This window comes from Hippopotamus amphibius, chromosome 3 (genome assembly GCF_030028045.1).
Source record: "Hippopotamus amphibius kiboko isolate mHipAmp2 chromosome 3, mHipAmp2.hap2, whole genome shotgun sequence".
Taxonomy (NCBI): Eukaryota; Metazoa; Chordata; class Mammalia; order Artiodactyla; family Hippopotamidae; genus Hippopotamus; species Hippopotamus amphibius.
The window spans coordinates 74,065,896-74,087,249 of record NC_080188.1 but is presented as its reverse complement, the minus strand read 5'-3'; the positions used below and the strand labels follow the sequence as shown (position 1 = coordinate 74,087,249).

General features: G+C 35.9%; 2 protein-coding genes across 10 annotated transcripts in view; one reads left to right on the top strand and one right to left on the bottom strand.

Moving 5' to 3' along the window:
• The window catches only part of INPP4B (inositol polyphosphate-4-phosphatase type II B), a 746,563-nt gene that overhangs the window by 550,989 nt on the left and 174,220 nt on the right, over positions 1 to 21,354 (top strand). For all 9 annotated transcript variants that reach the window (XM_057725716.1, XM_057725717.1, XM_057725718.1 and 6 more), the window contains one exon: positions 8,578 to 8,725. In XM_057725716.1, the coding sequence (XP_057581699.1) occupies positions 8,578 to 8,725 (148 nt within the window). The remainder of the gene's footprint in view (positions 1 to 8,577; positions 8,726 to 21,354) is intronic.
• LOC130847951 (S-phase kinase-associated protein 1-like) lies at positions 16,470 to 16,961 on the bottom strand. The gene has a single exon (XM_057725726.1). The coding sequence runs from the start codon at positions 16,959 to 16,961 to the stop codon at positions 16,470 to 16,472; it is 492 nt and encodes a 163-aa protein (XP_057581709.1).

Below are 21,354 nucleotides of genomic sequence, written 5' to 3'. Positions count from 1 at the left end.
CAGTGTGACCCTGACAGCCAGGTCAGCGTCTTTGGACATCAGTTCTTTGGCAGTGATCAGACTGACCTGGACAGTCTTTGATTTCCTTTTTGGCTCTCGATGTCTGAAGTCTGTAGAGCATAGTTTAGCATTTACTGTGTTTTCCTTCATTTTATAAATACTCCGTGAAAGTATTCAGTTTCATCAGTTTCACATAGAGTCACATGTCCATTCTTTGTCACTTACAGTTGTCTTTCTCAGGAGTTATTTATGTTTAATAAGCCTGACCACAGATAAGCTTTATAAAAAATTTTGTCAAGGAGACAATTCTCTCTAGATTTCCTAAATCTACCAATTTTCCTTGTGAAAGTATAATGCTACAGAATACTTGAGCCCATGGACTCTGATATTATTACGCCCAATCGGAGGAGCTAATGGGCCTTGTCACCAAGTTTCCTATTATCTTCACATTTTGAGTGAGTTTCCCCCTGTCAGCAAGCATTCAGTCTGATACAGCACCTTTTTTGGTTGAATTCCGTACTGCTTGAGTCATGAAATTATCCTCAATATTTTTTAAAGACCACTCTCATGCTGTATATTAACGTGTGTGCTGTCCGTCATCCTCACAGAGGGTGTATCTGACAACGATGGGTTCCTTGACTGTGTAAGTTAGACTCTGAGCCGCAATGTGGGGACTACACTGCTTTCATTCCTAAATACAGGCACTTTCCCTCCTGTTTGGAGAATTTATTAGTGTTTGTCTTCTTGCCTCACAGATAAATCACGATTTTTCTCAAAATAGTCCACTCTTATCTTTGATCCTTTTTTCCCCAAATAGGGTTAAGCCATCTACAACTGTTGCTTTACTGAAGATGCCCAATTAGGAGCTATTTAAGAAGAAGAAACATTGCTTATTTATTTCCCTGTCTCCAGGGCCAGAATACAATAGGCACTCAGTAAATATTTATCAAGTGACTGAAAATGGGTGAATCTTATCATTTGAATTGATGCTTCAGGTAACAGAAAAATGCCTTGTTATTCTTCTCTCCATGAGAAAGATGTTCAAATCAAATTATTTAGGTTTGAAATAAAAGAATTTATTACTTCCCCTAAAAATTACTGCGAAATTTTCATTTTTAATTAGGTTTTTTTTCCTAACTCATATGGCATCATAGATTTTAATTGCCTTTCACAATGCCATGCAGCTGAACTAAATATTGGGTGACAGTCTCTTCACGACCGCCCCACCCAAAGCAATGCAGGACTCAGAATATTTTAAGAGATATTCTGAGAGACATTGAAAAATATTTCCCTCCATATTCATTTTGTGTCCTGAGGAATTCCAGCCAAAAAGCAAATCCCATTCTCCCCATTTTTTCTTTCATTCCTGAGGTACTAAATCAACTACCTTGTCAAATTTTAGATCATATCAGTTTATACTAACGAAGATATTTCTGTTGTATTTTCTCCATACTAGTTTTTGCCCTTGTATTTGTAACTCTGATGTATAAAATATGGGCCATCTTGGCTTATAACTGTAGCCCTTTATCTTTTATACTTACTTACTCACCAGATTTTCTTTGCCCTTTGCTGTTTTAACAAATTCAGTGGAGTCCACTGTCAACTGAAAATAAACTCACAGCCTAAAAGTTGAGAGTTATGTTTTATTTGGTGGATGTTCTTAGGACTTCAAGCCCGGGAGACAGGACTTCCTAAGGGACTGCTTCAAAGAGGAAAGGGGGGAGCCAGGATATATAGGAGTTTTTGCAAAAAAGGGCAGGTAGTCAGAACATCAAAAGATAATTGTTAATAAAAGAAAACCAGACATCTCAAGTTAATGATATTAGCACTTTTCTATGGATAGGAAGATGCAAAGTCTGGGTTCATTGAAATCATTCCTTTGATGTGCACCTCAGCTATCTGGGGCCCGTACCCTGTGTTCTCTCAGTACTCTCCTCAGGGTGCACCATCAGGGGTGGCTACAGCAGTTGACAGCTAGATAGCAGGCATCCTTTGTTTCCATCCTGAGTTCCCTCAGGGCTCTCCCTCCGGGAGGCTGTGATGTGGTGGTTTGATGGCTGTAACATCTTTTGTTTACTGAGGCACCATTCTTACTTCACGCTATTAACCTTGCTCTTTTGGAATTTCCATGTTTTCATTATGGTTAACACCCTTAATATATTTAGGATGTTAAGTAGCTCAATGAAAGAGTGAATTTCACTATCTAGAAATCAATGAAATCCTTTCTTAAACATCTTTAGATACTTCAGCTGTCTTCCTGTTGTAAGTTTGTGACCTCCCCAACTGCCTGCTTTAGGTAAACTAGAAGGAAAATAAAGGCAAGAAGATGATATAGTCAAAAAGTTAATATTTTGTGGACAAATGTGAGGAGAGCTTTTTCTCAAAGCTATGGTTTTCCTTCTTTCATTCTGATGCCTGTGCTCTCTCTTGAAGTGAAGTTTTTAGTTATGTCCTTTCCTCTTGCATTTTCCTCTCTCAATTTGCTCAGTTGTTGGGGCCCTAACTGTTCTCCTATTAGGGAAAGTAATGATGGGAAGCATCTGAGTTGTAAGTTGTAAGATCATTTCTGTGGAATGTTTGCATATGCTGGGCACTGTGCTGAGTGTAGGAGATAAAATGAGGATGAAGAAATCAGCGTAGTCATGGCCTTCACAAAGTTTACTTTCTAATGGGGGACACAGAGCAGTAAACAGACAATTGTAGCACAACTGGTAAGAACTGTGATAGAGATGGGGATGGGGATTACATAGGAGAGACAACTGTAGGGCTGGAGGAGAGGGAAGTCAAGGAGGGCTTCCTGGAGGAGGTGCTAGCTGAGCTGAGTCGATAGGATGATTACCTGTAGCCAGGAAAAAGGAGTGTTCCTTTGAGGTGCAGGGAATGCCTTGAACAGGGGCAAATTGGCAAGAAACAACTTGAGTTCCTTGAACTGTAGGTTGTTCCGGGCTGCTCAGCGTGAAATAGGAAGCAGAAAAGGATACTTTTCTAGATCTTCCATTTATTTTGATGACTGAATTAGTGTCATCAAAATAGAGTGAATGAAGCAAATCACTTTTCTGACCACCCAAAATCAAAAATCCAGATTCTACACACTGAACTCACAAATTATCACCAATTGGACACTAAATTCCCATGATATTATTTTTGTTTTATTCTGACATCTGTAATAGTTTTTCTTGTTCTTGGCCTTGAATTGAAGATGGAAGGCCAAGAGCTTGTGGGTTTGGCTAGACTAGGGAAGCAGCACTTTGTCCAACTCAGCTTATATACTATTTCTATTTTTATTTTTTGTTGCTTTAAAAATAACACAAACAATAATATAATTTAGATTTTATGATACACCTAAAGAAAAGTAATTTAAAAATTGGGGGGAATTTATTTTTTAGCAGTTTATTTCATCTTTATTATTTTAAAAGAGATTTTTCTTTGCTATGCTTTCTGAGCTCCTGTCATGCTTTTCTTACTTTCTCTTTTCTATAGCCATGCTTAGGATAGCCTTTTAGTGATTTTTACTTAGGTTTTTTAGTTCTCATCTAATCTTAAAAAGAGCCAATCTACATTTAGGATGTGTGTATATAAATCTGAGATAGATATTTTCAACTACAAATGAGAGAGTGTCATTATCTAATTAGATTACACAGACTTATCTTTACTAAGTATAATGTAGCATTTGGAGAATAGGCAATGCATGTACATCCAGCTGAATAATGAAACTATTAAACAACTGCATAATTAAAAACTAGAGAATGAATAGATTCTCTGCAAGAATCTGCAGTACATTAAAATAATGATTTTGTAAAGCTTGAAGCCAGTAAAGTCAGATTTCATTTAAATATGTGACTTCTACCACCTCCTGAAAGCAAGAAATTGCATGAAGATAATCTCAGATGAGCTTTGTCTGGAGAACTATATTAAAGACAGCTTGATGAGATAAGTATTTGGCGTTTTGATGATTCCCCTCAACCCTGAATCCAAGTTTCCAAAACTCCTTGTCTAATCCACTGATGACTCCAGCACAGACACAGAAAAGAGAAAATCATCCCTACCATATCGCTCTGGTTTATCTTTTCTGCCCCAGGTTGCTAGAGCAGCCATCTCTTTTATGTGTTGTCTACGTTTTGGCTTTGTTCAACATTTCCCTGGCATCTTTACTTTGATAATTCAGATTTGGAACACTTCGCTTTCACAATTGCTGAATCCCATAGAAAAGCAGGTGGTGTGCTACCTTATTAAAAAGGCCTTTTACAGTGTCTGGAATGAATAATATAGAAATTTGAGTTGTGTTGCAGTTTTAGGAGAAAAAAGTCTGTCATTTACTTTCTGTCCCTGTGTTCACCTTAGAGGGTTGATCTCAGTGGGAATGTATTCATATCTGGACCATCTTAGAACTTTATCCTTATTAAGTCATTAAGACCATGGTGGTGTCCAAAATCTCTTCACTACTTTCTCTTGGTAGAATCTGTCACATGATATTTTTAGCAATTGTTTTGGCAAAAGCAGTGGAGGAAAAAATTGAGATAATACACACAGGACTGTCTTTAAAAAGAACTCATAATAGATGTTAGATAGTTGTTTTTGCTGAGTTGAGCCTATTGTGTGGTCAGAAATACATCTCCTATATGAAGAAATACTTGGCATCGGTGGAAAGCCAGAGCTGAAAGTGGTGGGCTCGTTTACACAGTTGGAGTATATGTGCAGAATTGTTGAAACTGTATCTGTGCTATAGGGGAGAAGCATTTATAAAATGACAAAAGCATTCATTATTTATGGCCCACTGTTCAATATTTGATACGTGAATACCATGCCTTTCTTTTATGCGTGGATGGCAAAAGTCTCCTCACTATGAACCCAGCAAAATTTTGAGTTGAGAACATCTTATCTGGTCTGTTTATAACCAGTGGAACAAATTTCATGGTAATTAAAAGTCAGGCCGTATATTTTCTTCATTTTCTAAGTCATATTCCACTAAATGACATTTTAGGATACAGAGTAAGAGTTCTTTCTTTATACATAGTGGATGTTCAATAAGCAATGCTGCTGGATCGGACTGGGTTGTAAAGTGGATTCCACTATATCAACACTGAGATCTTAATAACTATGTACAATTAAATACTAATGTTTGGAGATCTATGAGTTTCAAAAGGTTTAGAACCTATAGCATGAAAGTTGCATAGGAAACATTATTGGGAATTTTTTGCGGGTAGATCAAGTGGCCTGATTTTTTAGTTTATTAATTGCCCCAAGCGTTTTCCTTAAAAAGCAGCAGCATTCCCACAGGGTCCTGGATATTGTGTCCCGGGTGGTCAGAGGAGAGTTCTGGAGCTCATTGATCACACTGTCCTTGATTTCTACCTATGCTATTTCAACAAAGGTTTATATTTAGAATACATCGAAAAGCAATAAAATGAAAACAGTAAAATCAAAAGTTGAAGGACTAGTTTTGGGATAATAGATAAAATAAAGAATTGCATTTTTCGACTTAATTAAAAATACAAATTTTCTACAAAAAATATTGTTTTGTTAAAGGCACGAAAAGTCTAAGGGTTTTTAACCATGGCTTGGGAGATACAAAGTGTCTGTGTAAGCCTTAAAAAAAAAACAACAAAAAACAGAGTTTATAAAGCAGTGCATGTACTAAGTATAGATAACCCAAGTAATTGAATATTTGGCTACTGAGGAAAAATTTGGACATTTCAGAGACTGAGTTTTTGTCTTACTATAAAAGGATGCATTTATATTCCTGATCATGTTAGCTATATTAGAATTCCTGTGATCCCATAAATGGTTAAACCTGACTTACAATATATTGAATTTCATACATACATTTTTTTTTCTTCTACAACTCTAGAGATAGGGCAATAGAGGTTATAGTAAAATTCTTCCATCTTTAAAACATTGTCACTTTAAAGATGAATGAAATATTATAGTTTCTTTCATTGGCTGTAAGTTTCTGTATTTCATATTAAAGAAAATATAGCTGATAAGGGCTAATATCCAAAATATATAAAGAACTCATACAACTCAATAACAACAACAGAAAAACCCCAAAATGATTAAAAATGGGCAGAGGGTCTAAATAGGCATTTTTCCAAAGAAGACATACAGATGTTCAGCAGGTACATGAAAAATTACTCAACATCACTAATGATAAGGGAAATGCAAATCAAAACCACAAAGAGATGTCACCTCACATCTGTTAGAATGAATATCAAAAATACAAGAAATAGCAAGTACTATTGGCAAGTATGTGGAGAACAGGGAACCCTCCTGCACTGTTGGTGGGAATGTAAGTTGGTGCAGCCACTATGGAAAACAATATGGAGATTTCTCAAAAAACTAAAAATAGAACTACCATATGATCCAGCAATTCCACTTCCGGGTATTTATCCAGAGAAAATGAAAAGACTAATTCAAAAAGATATATGCATCCCAGTGTTCATTGCAGCATTGTTTTCAATAGCCAAGACATGGAAACAGCCTAAGTTTCCACTGACAAATAGGTAAAGAAAATGTCACACACACACACACACACACACACACACACACACACACACACACACACACACACGGAATATTATTCCATAAAATAGAATGAACTCTTGCCACTTGTAACAACATGGAGGGACCTTGAGGGCATTATGCTAAGTGAAATGTCAGACAAAGACAGATACTGTATGATCTCGCTTATGTGTAGAATCTAAAAACAAAAACAAAACAAAACATAATAAATTAAAAAGAACTCATAGATACAGAGAACAGATTGGTGGTTGCCAGAGACAGGGGACAGGGGACAGGGGATGGAAGTGGGTGGAATGGGTGTCAAAAGATACACATTTTCAATTATAAAATAAATAAGTAATGGGATGTAATGTACAATGTGGTGACTATAGTTAATAATATTGTATTGCATATTTGAAAGTTCCTAAGAGAGGTTTTTAAAGTTCTAATCACAAGAAAAATTTGTGACTACGTACGGTGACAGATGTTAACAGGATATCATGGTAATCATTTCACAGTATATACAAATACTGAATCATTATATTCTACACCTGAAACTAATATAATGTAACATTTCAATTATACCTTTATACCTCATTAAAAAGAGAAAGAAAATAAGTATAATTAACCTTATATATGGAACTGTGATATAATCTAATTGATAAAGCTTAAAGGTCAAGTTTATGACAAAAATATAATCCTTTGGACATACAACTTTAGATTTAAAATATTGTCTCTCAACACACTGGAGATATTCTATTGTTTTCTGGCTTCTGTTGATGCTTTTAAAGAGTGAACATTCTGGCTAATTCTTGTAGGGAGTAGCTAAGTGTGCTGGGAGCTTTGAATTTGATCTTAAAGACTGAGATGTTTGAAATCAAGGTTTCCCATGTAGTATCAGTTCTGACAGTGATAATCTCAGACTGCACCTCTGAGAATGGTGGTTGCAGAATGGATGAATAGTTCCTCATTTTAATGCTCAGAAATATATTTATATTTGTATTTCCAAGTAATGAATGAGATACAGACTTACAGAACTCTAAAATGTTGAAAGGCATTTGACTCTATACATTGAAGAAACTTGGGCCACGTATCAGACTGGGCATTATTTAAAGTCTTACATCCACTTCAATATCAAATTCTCTTTTTAATCAGCTCCATTGGTAAACTGGAGCCAAATAATCATAGATACTTGACTGGTGAGTGACCCTTCTTGTTGTCCGTTAAGCTTTGATGTCTCTTACATGAATTGCCCAACAGCAATGGAAATAAAATCTTGTCCTGAAATACAGGGCTTAATAGTATGGTAGGAATGCTGGCCTCACAAAAATGTATCAAGTATTATTGTAATATCTAGGCCTGCACTTTTTCTTTAAATCTTTTAATATCCTTGATGACATGACTGTGTTACTTCTTCCCTAAGCTACCCCAAATATTCAGTTTGTTTGTAATCTCCCTATCTTGCTTCTGATAACATATGGTTTTAGGAAAGTGTGTTATTGACTTATTGGCACTAAAGTATGAATAACATTTGAATTGTAATAGATCTTAAGCCAAGGAAAGAACCTTTCTGACATTTAAGAAATAAGTCACTTTTGGTAGTAGGGTCATTTAAAACCTCTAATATAACATATCAGTTGTCACCTATACTATATAAGTGGGTAAAATTGACTAAGAGTGATTGGAAGAAATTCAGAAATATATTTTTTCCAAGTGTGTATGATGTATAAATCCATATATTTTCATCTATATTTATAAATACACATACTTTAAGAAAATCTTTAGAAGGGAAAAGAATTAATAGGTTGTATATCAGAGAACACAGTAGCCACATTTATGAGCTGGAATTTGATGTATCACTTTTGACTTTAATAAAGATGGTATGTTGCAGAAGCTACTGAAAAAAAAAGATGTAAGAAGAAAAATCTTAGAAACTCAAATACACTATAAATTATGATAAAAAATTTAATCAAATAAATAATTAGAATGGTAGTCTGATTAATGATTTTGTTCATTGATCCTTATCTAATGTGCATATATTTATAATTTAACTATTCACCTTTTTTTCTCCTTTCCCAGTGTTAAAGAACCCAGTGTGTAAATTATATAGATTTCCCACATCTGACAATAAGTGGATGCGAATCCGGGAGCAGATGTCAGAGAGCATACTTTCCTTTCATATTCCTAAGGAATTGATCTCTCTTCAAATCAAAGAAGATTTGTGTAGGTAAGCAAAAATGATTTATTATTGTCTCTAACAGTAATTATTTATTTTTTCTATAAAACATTGTTTTCTTAAAGTATGATGATAACATAAAAATCTAGACCTGCATTGTCCACTGTGATGGCCACTAGCTGTGTATGGCTACTTTGAGATGTCCCATAAGTGTGAAATACACACCAGATTTTGAATTCTTAGCACACAAACAAAAAAAGACTGATTTCATAATGAAATGTTAAATAACATTTTGGCTATACTGGGGTTAAATACAGTCTATTATTAATTTTATGTGCTTCTCTTTTTACTTTTTAAATATGATTACTGACCACTAGAAAATTTTTCATCGCGTATGTGACTCTCATTTGTGGCTTACATTATACCTTTTCTATGCAAATCTCCTATCATTAAAATGTGCTGAAAAAATTTCAACAATGAATCTTTAAAATTTTATAAAGAAAAGTAGAGGAAAAATCGTGTTGAAGACTCAGAAGGGAAATAGGAAAACATTGTAAACAAATTGACTAACAATCTCAGTAGAATGTAAGGAGGTATGGTAATTATGAAAAGGAACCAAAAAGCCCTAAGTCAAGAACCATCACCTTTTAGGGAAAATGCTGAGAAGAAAAGAATAATGGAGAGAATAATGAAATTTAAAATGCAGCACGCAAATTAAATCCACAGAGCCAGCAGAGAACAAAAGACTTGGCACTGAGAAATCACATCAGAGGTGTATAAGACAAACGTGATAAGGTCTTCCCAAATGCTAAACAAAGGTGGGAAAAAATTTCGAAACAATGAGAGAGAAGATGTTAGCTGTGCAGGGCAAAAGCTGGAAACTATCACAAAATTTTTGTGTTCTTGGGAAAGAACAATTCATGAAAAAATTTGAAAAAAAACAGTGAAAACGTGTGCAGTTTTTTTTTCTGTTTGTTTCTTTTTCTTTTTGTTTTTTTTTACATGCTAAAATCAGGCTAGCCTTATACTTCTCTGCAGAATTCCATGAAGTAACATCTACTGGATATTGAGAGAAAAAGGCTGTGGCCCCACTTTATTATATAGGGGCAGGTTATGTTTTTTTAATGAATGAAGGCAATGGAAATGGCATACTTTAATATGCAAAAGCTCAGAAAGTATCATCCACCAAACTTTCTTAAAAAAAAAATCTACCTTTGAAGATATATGCCATCCAACCGATAAACTAATTTAAGTTAAAATTATATTTATAATATCAATTAATATACTGTAATCATTAAATTATAATATAAAATTAATATGATTTAACATAATATAATAAATTAAGAATGTAAGAATGGGACATTGTCCTACAAAAGAATTTGAAACCTTTTTCTTGATTGGGTGGAATCTCCAGCCTAGACAGAGCTTTACTATGAAGTTCTGTTCTCAGCCTCTTTTTTATTTTTTTTAAATTTTTATTGGAGCATAGTTGATTTACAATGTTGTGTTAGTTTCTGCAGTACAGCAAAGTGAATCAGTTATACATTTACATGTATCCACTCTTTTTTAGATTCTTTTCCTATGTAGGTCATTACAGAGTATTGAGTAGAGTTCCCTGTGCTATACAGTAGGCCCTTATTAGTTACCTATTTTATGTAGAATAGTGTATTTATGCCAATTCCAATCTCTCAATTTGTCCTTACCCCCCTTTCCTCCTCATAACCATAAGTTTGTTTTTTACATCTGTGACTATTTCTTTTTTTATAAATTTATTTATTTATTGGCTGGGTTGAGTCTTCGTGACGGCACGCAGGCTTTCTCTAGTTGCGGCAAGTGGCAGAGCTACTCTTCATTGCGGTGTGTGGGCTTCTCATTGTGGTGGCTTCTCTTGTTATGGAGCACAGACTCTAGGCACATGGGCTTCAGTAGTTGTGGCTCGAGGGCTCTAGAGTGCAGGCTCAGTAGTTGTGGCACACGGGTTTAGTTGCTCCTTGGCACGTGGGACCTTCCCGGGCCAGGGATCGAACACGTGGCCCCTGCATTGGCAGGCAGATTCTTAACCACTGCACCACCAGGGTAGTCCCTGTGACTCTGTTTCTATTTTGTAAATAAGTTCATTTGTACCATTTTTCTAGATTCCACATATAAGCTGTATCATATGATATTTCTCTTTCACTGTCTGACTTGCTTCACTCAGTATGATGATCTCTAGGTTCATCTGTGTCTGCAGATGGCCTCTTTTAGCCCTAATCTTACTCGGATCCCAGAAAGTATTTTACTTACCTCAACTTTCCTCCCAACAGCACAATTTTAATGGATTTTTTTACCTGGTTCGGTAAGGAAGTGGGTGCCATGGTGCCCTTATCTTTCAGTACTTCCAAAGAGTGCAAGATGCTTCATTTTCATGCTTGGAAATCTATATTGAGGGAATTATTTTTTAAAAAGCTTAGAGTCTTTTCTTCAACAGAAATAAAAAAAAAGTTGCCAGGGCAACTTTATATTATGGTCATTTACATTGCCAAGGAACCAAAACAACTCTTTTCTGAATCTTTAAAATAACTATTAACTAAATTATATCACTTTAGTTGGTGAAGAGCAGCAAGTAAATTAGCACTAGATAAAAGCTGCCATTAAATCCCTTTTTATATTTTGTTTTGCATAGGACCTGTGGATGAAGGATGGATGGAAATGGTGGTAGTTGGATAGACAGAGAGAGAGACACAGATACACAGGCAGACATAGATATATAATCTTCTTTTCTTTAATTTTTTTTAAGGAAAGTCAGTAAATACAGTATGAACTTAGCCATATAACAGGGGGTCGCAAAAACATTTTCATAAAGGACCAGACAGTAAGTATTTTACAAAATATTTCACAAAAGTGAGCTGTTTCATCTCAGTTATCAAGATAATGAATTTGCAAACATGGTCAGTCCTTGACTTCTGTGAAGTCTGTCTGGATTTTGCAAATCCTTCCCCTTTTTTTCATGACCCATTGATTCTTTCAATTTCTCTTTTCACCCCAGATGTAAACTTTTCTACAACTTCTCTGAGTTGATGTGTTGCCATCTCCCTATAGAAGTGTTGAGGGCATTATTTGAATATTTTGTTATGTAACTCCCCCTCCTTTTCCAAGGGAGTGGAAAATGGAAAACTGAAAAGACTGCTATGATTGACATCAACCTCATAAACTCGCAGGTAGAGATTTCCTAAGTTTGAGCATGGATTTAACTGGGGAAGGAAAAAGCAGGTAAGTAAGTGAATTATGGGAATATTAGGCATACGTATAGTCACAACTGTGTCTTAAAGACAAGGCACTGTTACAGGGGTCCCCAACTCCTGGTCCACTCCACGGCCTGTTAGGATCTGCTGCTCCCCATGGCTCCCCATGGCTCCCCATGGCTCCCCATGGCTTACATTACCACCTGAACCATCCCTCACCCCCAGCCCCCTGAGTCCATGGAAAAATTGTCTTCCACGAAACCGGTCCCTGGTGCCAAAAAGGTTGGGGGCTGCTGCACTATTAGTAGTTTCATAATTTATTTAACTCAGTAAAAATGAAATCCCAGTCATGCATTTAAGTGTATTGTTAATTTTATCACATCTGGGATTGGTATACACTTGACAGACTAAGTTAGTGTGAGTCTGTTTGCAGGGACCACGTGTTTGCCCGGTTTGCCTCTTTGCCTAATGCATGCCTGTGTGTATAAATGAGGAAGACGTTATCCTTCTCAGCCATCAGGACACAGAGTGTAAGTGTTGGTAGGGACATAACGGTGCAGGAGCTACTTTCCATCACTCATACCCAGTGTCCTTGCCTGCAGCTGCCATCCAAAAACTCTCTTGCTGTTAGTCTCTTAGTATAACGTTGGACTCAGTGTGAACAACTTTTATTAAATATGGGATTGTACATACACAAAGTCTTAGGGCTGTGATAGAGTTTAAATTCTCCAGGAGCTTCTGAGTTCAAGTTCAGATACATCACATTGCACTGGCTGTGGACTTTTTCACAACACTACACTTTGACTTTTATATTATGGTTTAGGTCCAAAAAATTCACAAGTAGGAAATTATAGATACCAAGTAATGTTTAGTGCTATGAAGAAAGGCTTGTATTGTGCTTAGCAATTTTTTTGATTCTTTGCTCCTAGAGCCATATTTTACAAATATATAAAATGTACGGTGAATTTTTCTATAAAAATAATACATGTTCACTATAGAGAATAGTGAATATATAGAAAATATGAAAAAGAAAAAGTAGAATCACTCTAAATCCACCACCCAGAGTAAATAGTGTGTCTTTATTTTCTACATCTGGTCACATTTTCACGAGCCTCACTGTGGGAAGCAGACTTTTGGTCCCCAAGACTATCATGCCCTGGTATCATGTTTAATTTTCTTTGCACATCTGTGTTGTATTATGAGTGAATATGTGATTCTACTATATAAAGTTAAAAATGCAGTCTGCTAATTATTAGAAATTATTGCATCTTAATTTTGATTGCTGCATAAATAAACTAGAAGAAAAAATAGACTAGAAATACACTAAACCATTAGCAATATGTACACTAATAACAATGATTATTCTGGATGGTGGATTTAGAATGGTAATTTGTTACACACAATAGAAAAGAAATACAATAACCCCTGAAAATAACAAAGATGGCTTAGACTCGCCAGTTAACTACACCTTGATTTCTTCTAGTTTGAAGAGTTTACTTTCTGTCTGAACATCAAAGTCTATTCTAACTTTACCTCCCCTTCAAACTTGGTTTGAAAAATTTTTGAATGACTGTTTTTTAGGAAAATTATCAGATATTTAGAATTTCAGTTTTCTCCCTTCTCTACCTCATGAAAATATGTAGGTAAATGAGGATGGGCTTACTGTGTTCTCATGGCAGCAGCAACGAAAGAGATTCTCGATTACTTGCAGTGTCTTTCCTAAATCATTCTCTCTCAGTTAATTCCTGTCTCAGTAAATGACACCCTCTCTTCAGTAGTTCAGTGCAGAAACATAAAACATAAATATTTTTGTCTTATCTCACTACGTCTATCCACATTCAAGTTCAAGTTCAAGTGTCTAATCATTCTAATTCCACAATTGCTCTCAAATTCATTTATGTTTTACATTTTCACTCCATCCATTTAAATCTCAGTCACCATCATTTCTTGCCTGTGATAGCGTAACAGTCTATAATGGCATTTCCGCTGTTGGCCTTGCTTCCTTGAAATCCATGGTTTACTTATTTTATGAACAAATGATACAAATGAACTTATTTACAAAGCATAAATAGACTCACAGACGTAGAAAACAAACTTATCATTACCAAAGGGGATGTCGGGGTGGGGGGTAAATTAGAAGTTTGGGTTTAACATATACCTACTACTATATATAAAATAGGTAGACAACAAGGACCTACTGTATAGCACAGGGAACTGTACTCAATATCTTCTAATAAACTACAATGGGAAAGAGTCTGAAAAAGGATATATAAGTATGTACATGTATATTTATAACTGCATCACTTTGCTATACACTTGAAACTAACACGGGACTTCCCTGGCAGTCCAGTGGTTAAGACTCCGTGCTTCCACTGCAGGGGGCACACGAATAATCCCTGGTTGGGGAACTAAGATCCCGCATGCTGCATGGCACAACCAAAAAATAATAAAAATTAAGCTAAATTAAATTTAAAGAAACTAACACAGCATTGTAAATTAAGTAAAATAAAGAAAAAAGAAAAAAATTCCATGGTTCATGTTGCAGACTCACATAATCTGATTGAAAATGTTGTAAAAATGCAGATTTCCAGCAGGAGTATCAAGGAGACAGCCCTGATGTGTATCCTCTTGAGAACTATGCTGGAATTATGTGTTGGGAAGGGAACAGGGGGAGGTTCTGCTTACCAAGTATCAATATAACACCTCGCTTCTGAAAAGTTTACTAAATGACTCCATAATCATGATGCATAAGGGATGTGGCATTATAAAGTAGTCCAGTTCTTTGATCTAGCCTCCTTGAAGTATGGGGGGAAAAGACAACTGGTTTACTATGGAGTTATTATAATGGAGAGAAAAGGACAGTGTGACATGTTGAAGATAGCTCATAGATCATAAATATGTAGAAGGGGGGTGTGTGTGTGTGTTTATGTGCATCTTTGCCTGTGTTTATAATGCCTCAAGCTTTACAGTCCTTCAACTTGGGTTGCATGCAGGCGAATTATATAGGTCTTGCCAAACTACCACCTATAAAAATTTTTATAGCTTGTTTTAGTGTTGCTACGTATTTTGTTTATGTTGAGTATTTTCTTCAGATTTTGTACTACTTCAAAAGTTTGCTGTGCTTAGTCTGCATTGAAATATGTTAGTTACTAAAAGAAATGGTGGAACTTCTGGCTACACATACGGTATTAAATGATGGTGTGCACACATATAGGTTTAGATGGGAGGCTTGGGTGGCCATAGAGTTTGCTTTTATCAAAAACGTATACTTTTCTACATTATAATATGATGTTTGAAAATTTATCATGGTACAAAAGTTTTTAGAAAATGAAGTCTTTCAGTGAAAATGAACCTCATGGTTCATAAAACTCCCCAGGAAAAAATTAGTTTGATTTATATCATGTATTTTTCTCTCTTTCTTCTGCTTCATTTCTTCTCTCTATATATTTTTCTTCATTGGTCCCAGGGGTGAGGAAAGAGAGAAACTTCCTTGAAAATAATTTTGGGAGTCTAAAAGAAAGGATAAGAATAATTTACAATTAACTTTAAGATGTTCTTAGGTTTTATATAAGACATAAATAGTTGTATGTACCAGGCAGAGGAACAATCTTGTAAACAAAATATAAAACATCTGAACCAAACACTTTAGTAGGGAAAATGTGATAGAATTTGGGACATAAAAACTTTATTTTTTTTTCATTTTTTAAATTTTTTTACTACCTACTATGTAACTTACTTTTTATTGAAAGTATCTTGCATTTATGACGGATGCTTTCTGGGCTATGACACACATTTTAATATTAGAAGTTAAATTATTTTTTTACATGCAAGTAGTGTGAATAGTTTTCCCCACATGGGATTACTGATTATAAAAAGATGACACACCACATGGGCTAACTGTCTTAACTGAAAAGCCAGCAAACTGTCTAATTATATTTTCTCCCAAACCACAAACTGGGTAGGTAACTGAGCCTCTAGTCAACATATTCAAAGCTGGGAGGATTAAAAAATGCAAAAACAAGCCCTCAGATACAATTAAGGGAGCCTTGCTACATACAGGCTAATCAATGCCAGTGGCACTCCTTGACTCTAGGAAGCTGGAAGACATTCTGATAACCCCACTCAGATAACATTTACCTCAAGTAGCCTTTCTCTAGTTTCCAACTCATGAATAAAGAAAATACATTGTTAATTCTATTTCAGAAAATTTCTTGCAAGTTGCTTTATTTACATTGCCAACTTTTAAAAGTCACTAAAGTTAACTGGAGAGCAAACTAGGCAGAAATTGCTTTACAAAAAGAGGGAAAGCCCAAAATGCAACTTTCCATAGAGAACCCACAGTTCAATTTTATTCAGAGCAAAGAAAGAAGAACTTTGGATCATACTAGAAGAAATGGAGCCATAAGTTTGGAATCTGTACTGAAACTACACATGCAATGAGGACAACATTCTGCTAATACAACTGATTTGCTGCTGCATTTGTTGACTTTTTCTAATATTAACAATTATAAACAGAGCAGTGCAACTAGTATCTGGAACAATCCTTACAGTGTTACAGCATCAGACACAACATTTCACTTCTCCTCACACCACTGGTTCTCTTTGCATACCTGGGCTTCCTCTTCTTCAGTAAATTCATTTTTGATATTGAATGTCTTTCGAATCTCCTCAGGAGTTTTCCCCTTGATCATATTGGCAACAGTCTTGCAGGTAACATCAAGCAAGCCTTTGATGTCTAAGTAGTTTGCAGCCAATATAAGCTCGAAAAGTGTTCCTTGATCAACTTTCAGGATTTCTTGATCCCAAACAGGGGTGTCATCTGTTCGCTTTCCTTTGTTCTCATCATCCTCAGGAGGAGGAGGACCATCCTTGTGGTGGGTGCCCCACTGAGTGACCTTTTTTAATATTGCTGCATTAACATTTGGCAAGGGGACTGGACCATCATCTCCTCCATCATCCATTCGCAAATCTTCCAACATGGTCTTGATAGTCACAGATTGTTTTGCAATTTCAACATCAACTTCGAATATCTCTCCACCAGAACTCTGCAACTTCATTGAAGGCATGGTGTTAGGTCTCAAGGAGATGGCAGGCCCGAGGCTGAGGAGAGCAGGGTGGCGTCTGCAAAAAGAAAAACAAAAAGGCGGAGAACAAGGCCCATCTGGGACATAAAAACTTTAAATAAAAGTTTTCCTAGCACTTCTTTGAGAGAATGTGAATGCTTTCTCTCAGATATTAGTGTTTGTAAATATCATACATATACTAAATTCTTGATGATAAAATATTTTATGTCAGTGAAGACACTTTTTGTTCAATAATATATATTTCAAATATTCTATATTTTTCATTTTAGAGCTATATTACAGACCTATGATAAGTGTATCTACCTATCTATTTATCTAATCTTAAATCTATTTCCTGAATGCAGTACATTCTTATATATGCAAAAATAGTAAGATATTTTGAAATCTCCGGTTAAAAGCCTAGTTGCTGCACAAAGTTACATTTCAGAGACATGTTCTACATGCTTACTTAAATATTATCATATACTATTAAATGGGTTTTCTAAGCAGTATGCCTAATATGAAAGAAATGCGGAAGATACTTAATTTCCTAACCTTGCACCTTATCTTAAAGCATTTTCTGACTATTACGTTCGAAAAGGTTCATATTATTTCAAACCGATAATGCTACAGGAGTGCCAGTTTAAAAATGTTAAAAGCACAGAATAGGAGTTATGAACTAGAACTAGAATGTATTCAGATAAATTCTATTTCAAAAATATCCTCAGTGTACGAAAAGTCATACAGTAGGATTTTACCACGTAGTGAGCCAATCTGTCCATTGGATGTGGTTCGATCATCTCAAATGTAATTGATGTATATATATATATTTTTTCAAAATGTATCATCAGACAAGGTTTCCCCTTCATGCTGCTTACAAGGCAAGCAAGGGCTCCTGTCTCCCTACACCTCCAGCCTTGTCTTACACCTTGTTTATCTTGGCCCGGCTGAAGCACATGATTTTTGAGGTGTCTGTTGACATTTGCATACTTAGATAAAATAAAAGCACACTGAAATTCTTACTGACCTTAAAGAAACATTGATTGGTGGGAAAAGTAATAGGGAGTCAGCTATTCTGTTTAGGTCTCATAGTTATCAAATAAACCTCAAACTAATGAAACTCACAGATGTTTTTATAGTGTTCTAACTCTTTGTGTTTCCTTCTGTCTCTCTTGCTTGCTTTCTCTGAGGATCCAAAAATGATGCATACAAAATATCCCATCAGGACGCCACTGTTGACTCATACCTGATTTGTGTTATGTCTTCTGTTCATTTTTCTTCATGCAACATTGATGCACAGTTGGAATGGCATGCGATATATTAGTTATCATGGAAGGCACATTGGCTCTACCAGCTCCTAGTCTTGAGGGCAGATGCTGTGTGCCATTAAGTCCATCATTCTGAATCCTTGGTATCATTTAATGAGAGGTCCTGTAGAGCACTTGCTGTCACCAAGCTGGCGATAGAAATATGTGTTGTATTTTGCTGTTTGGTTGTTACAATAGCCCCACAGGAACAAATAAGGCAAAGCTTATTCAGAAGCATATGTGTCTATTGTGCCAGGATTCTTTATTTCACGTGGATTGAGCAGGGGAGAGTGTGCATTGTGATGATAAAAACAGAATTGGAAGTATTATCAACCCAAGTCCAAAACCTCTGTATCTGCCATTTGATACATACTTATAATTTTTAGAAAATTACTTAGTCTCTCAATTTTCATATTTTTTTCATTTTTTGCTTAATAATGTGATCGTTTCTCCAACAGGGCTGCTGTAGTAATTAAGTGAACAATCAGGAGACTCTAGCACTTATGGCTACGGGATTTGGGGTGTGTGTGTGTGTGTGTGTGTGTGTGTGTGTGTGTGTGTGCAGCTCTGGGTTTGAAACCTTTCTCCCTCAACTCCACTTAATACCCATGTGATGGCGCAATTTACCTAACTTTCTAAATCTTCAATTTCCTCAACTGTAAAGAAGGGATTAAATAATAAATGCACAAGGTTATTGTGAGGTTTAAAATCAGCTATTGATGAAAAGTGTCTGATGCATACATACACAGGCCTTTAATATGTGGAAACCACTGTTACCACTTATGTAAAGAATCATATACACAGTAGACATTCAGTATTTCAAAACTCTTATTGTTATTTTTCATTGTAACTGAATGTCTGTAATTTGTTTTAATCTCCTTTAGTTTACTAACCTAGTGTATCTCATAGATACGTTTACTATGTGGTCCTACAAAGTCCCAGAGGGCAGAAAATGGACTGGATGTGTCTTTTTCTACAAAGCTGGTACGTTTAGAGCTGAGACAGTGATTTTGGAATGATAGGTTCAGATTAGTTAGGGCCTTCTGGGACACTGGAAAGGAAGAACTTGTCAATTTTCTTACTGTACTATTCCTGGAATCTAGCATAATACCTGGCATATAATTAGCACTCAGGAATGTAATCTTTTCCCAAGAACAACTGAAATTGTGAGAAGAGAATGATATGATGCGCTAAACTCAGCAGAGCTTGGCAATGGGTCATATCTTGAGGTAAGGCGTGCAGGATAACTTAAGCATTGTGGCCTACATGACTGAATAGATAAGTATAATTCATTGATGTAGGACATCGTAGGCAAACACACAGTTTAGAAGAAAAAAAGGAGCCCTCTTTGGCTCTTAATTGAACCATCTAGTTCTGTGCTATTAAATACGGATGCTGCTTGCCTCATGTGGCTGTTGAAACTTAAGTTAAAATTTGTTAAAATGAAATTAAAATTTTAGTTTCTCCATCAACTTAGTCACATTTTAAGTGCTCAGTAGTTACATCTGGCTAGTAACCATCATAATTAAATAGCACAGATCTGGAACATTTTCATCACACAGGGAATTCTGTTGGACAGCACTGATCTAGGATAACCAGCAGTAGCATCTCTAATTTTAGAGTTCTAGGAATAGAAAACCCTCCTTTCTTCCTGCTCGTTGGAATTTAATGTAAAGAATAAGAAGGCTGGCATCGCGCTTTACCCTTGTCTGCGAAAGACAGAAGGCTTTTATTTTGTTTTTTTCGAAGTTGATAGTATCAAGATATATGTTCTTGCTGTGATTTCTAGTGAGAATGAGATTGTGCTGTGTTTCTAATGGAGAGTCCGTCTAGCATAGTAGTTTAAAGCAGGGACACCCTAGACAAACCTCCTGGGCTTCATCCCAACTCTGCTACTCACTATCTGGATGACTTTGAGTAAATTACTTATCTTCCCTGAGTCTCAATTTCCTCATTTGTAAAATAATAATAATAATAATAATAATAATAATAATAATAATAATAATAAATACCTACTTCCCTGGGCTGTTATGCATGTAGAATGAGTGAATATTTGTAAAGTTCTTATTATAGTGACTGGCATGAATAAGCATAATAAGAACTGCATAAATATTTGTTAAAGGAATAGAAAATGCATAAGAATTTTGTTTTGTTGTTTGAGATTCCAACAATTATGATAGCCAAGGCTGTCTGGTAAGCGCACACTTGAGCAAAATATTTGCATTGGCTCTTTGTTGACCTGGCTGGAAGTTACTCCAGATGAGTCCCTCAGATAGGAGATTCCAATCTTGTCCTCCTATTGAAGGGTACTTTCTTTTTTTTTTTTAAGCTCTTTATTGGAATATAATTGCTTTACATTCTTGTACCAGCTTTTAAGGTACACCGAAGTGAACCGGCTGTATTTATACATATATCCCCATATCCCCTCCCTCCTGTGACTCCCTCCCACTCTCCCTGTCCTGGTCCTCTAAGGCATCACCCATCATCGAGTTGATCTCCCTTTGTTATACAGCAACTTCCCACTAGCTATCTGTTTTACAGTTGGTAATGTATATATGTCTATGCTACTCTCTCACTTCATCCCAGATTCCCCTTTGCCCCCCGCCCCCTCAACCCCGTGTCCTCCAGTCCATTCTCTGCATCTGCATCCTTATTCTTGCCCTGTCACTGGGTTCATCAGTACCATTTTTTTTTTTTTTTTTAGATTCCGTATATATGAGTTAGCATACAGTGTTTGTTTTTCTCTTTCTGGCTTATGAAGGATACTTTCTTAAGAGAAATCATACTCATCAGAAATTAAAATAAAAAAGAGAATAAGATTTGCACTCCCAAGACCTCGCTACACGTCTTGATTCTGCCACTTCCTAAAAACATGGCATTGAACAAGTCACTGTACTGCTCACTTACATTCTTTTCATTTGTCTAGAGCAATGCTCTTCACTAGAATTTTCCATGATGATGGAAATATTCTGTTCTGCACTGCCTACTCTGATAGCCATGTGGCTATCGAGCACTTGAAATGTGCCTAGTGGGACTGAATTTTTTATTTTGTTTAGTCTGGCTCTGGAACAATTATATCTGAGGAGCAT

Bases quoted from the DNA above. Each gene is read 5' to 3' on its own strand.
- LOC130847951 (XM_057725726.1), bottom strand. From the start codon at position 16,961: ATGCCTTCAATGAAGTTGCAGAGTTCTGGTGGAGAGATATTCGAAGTT.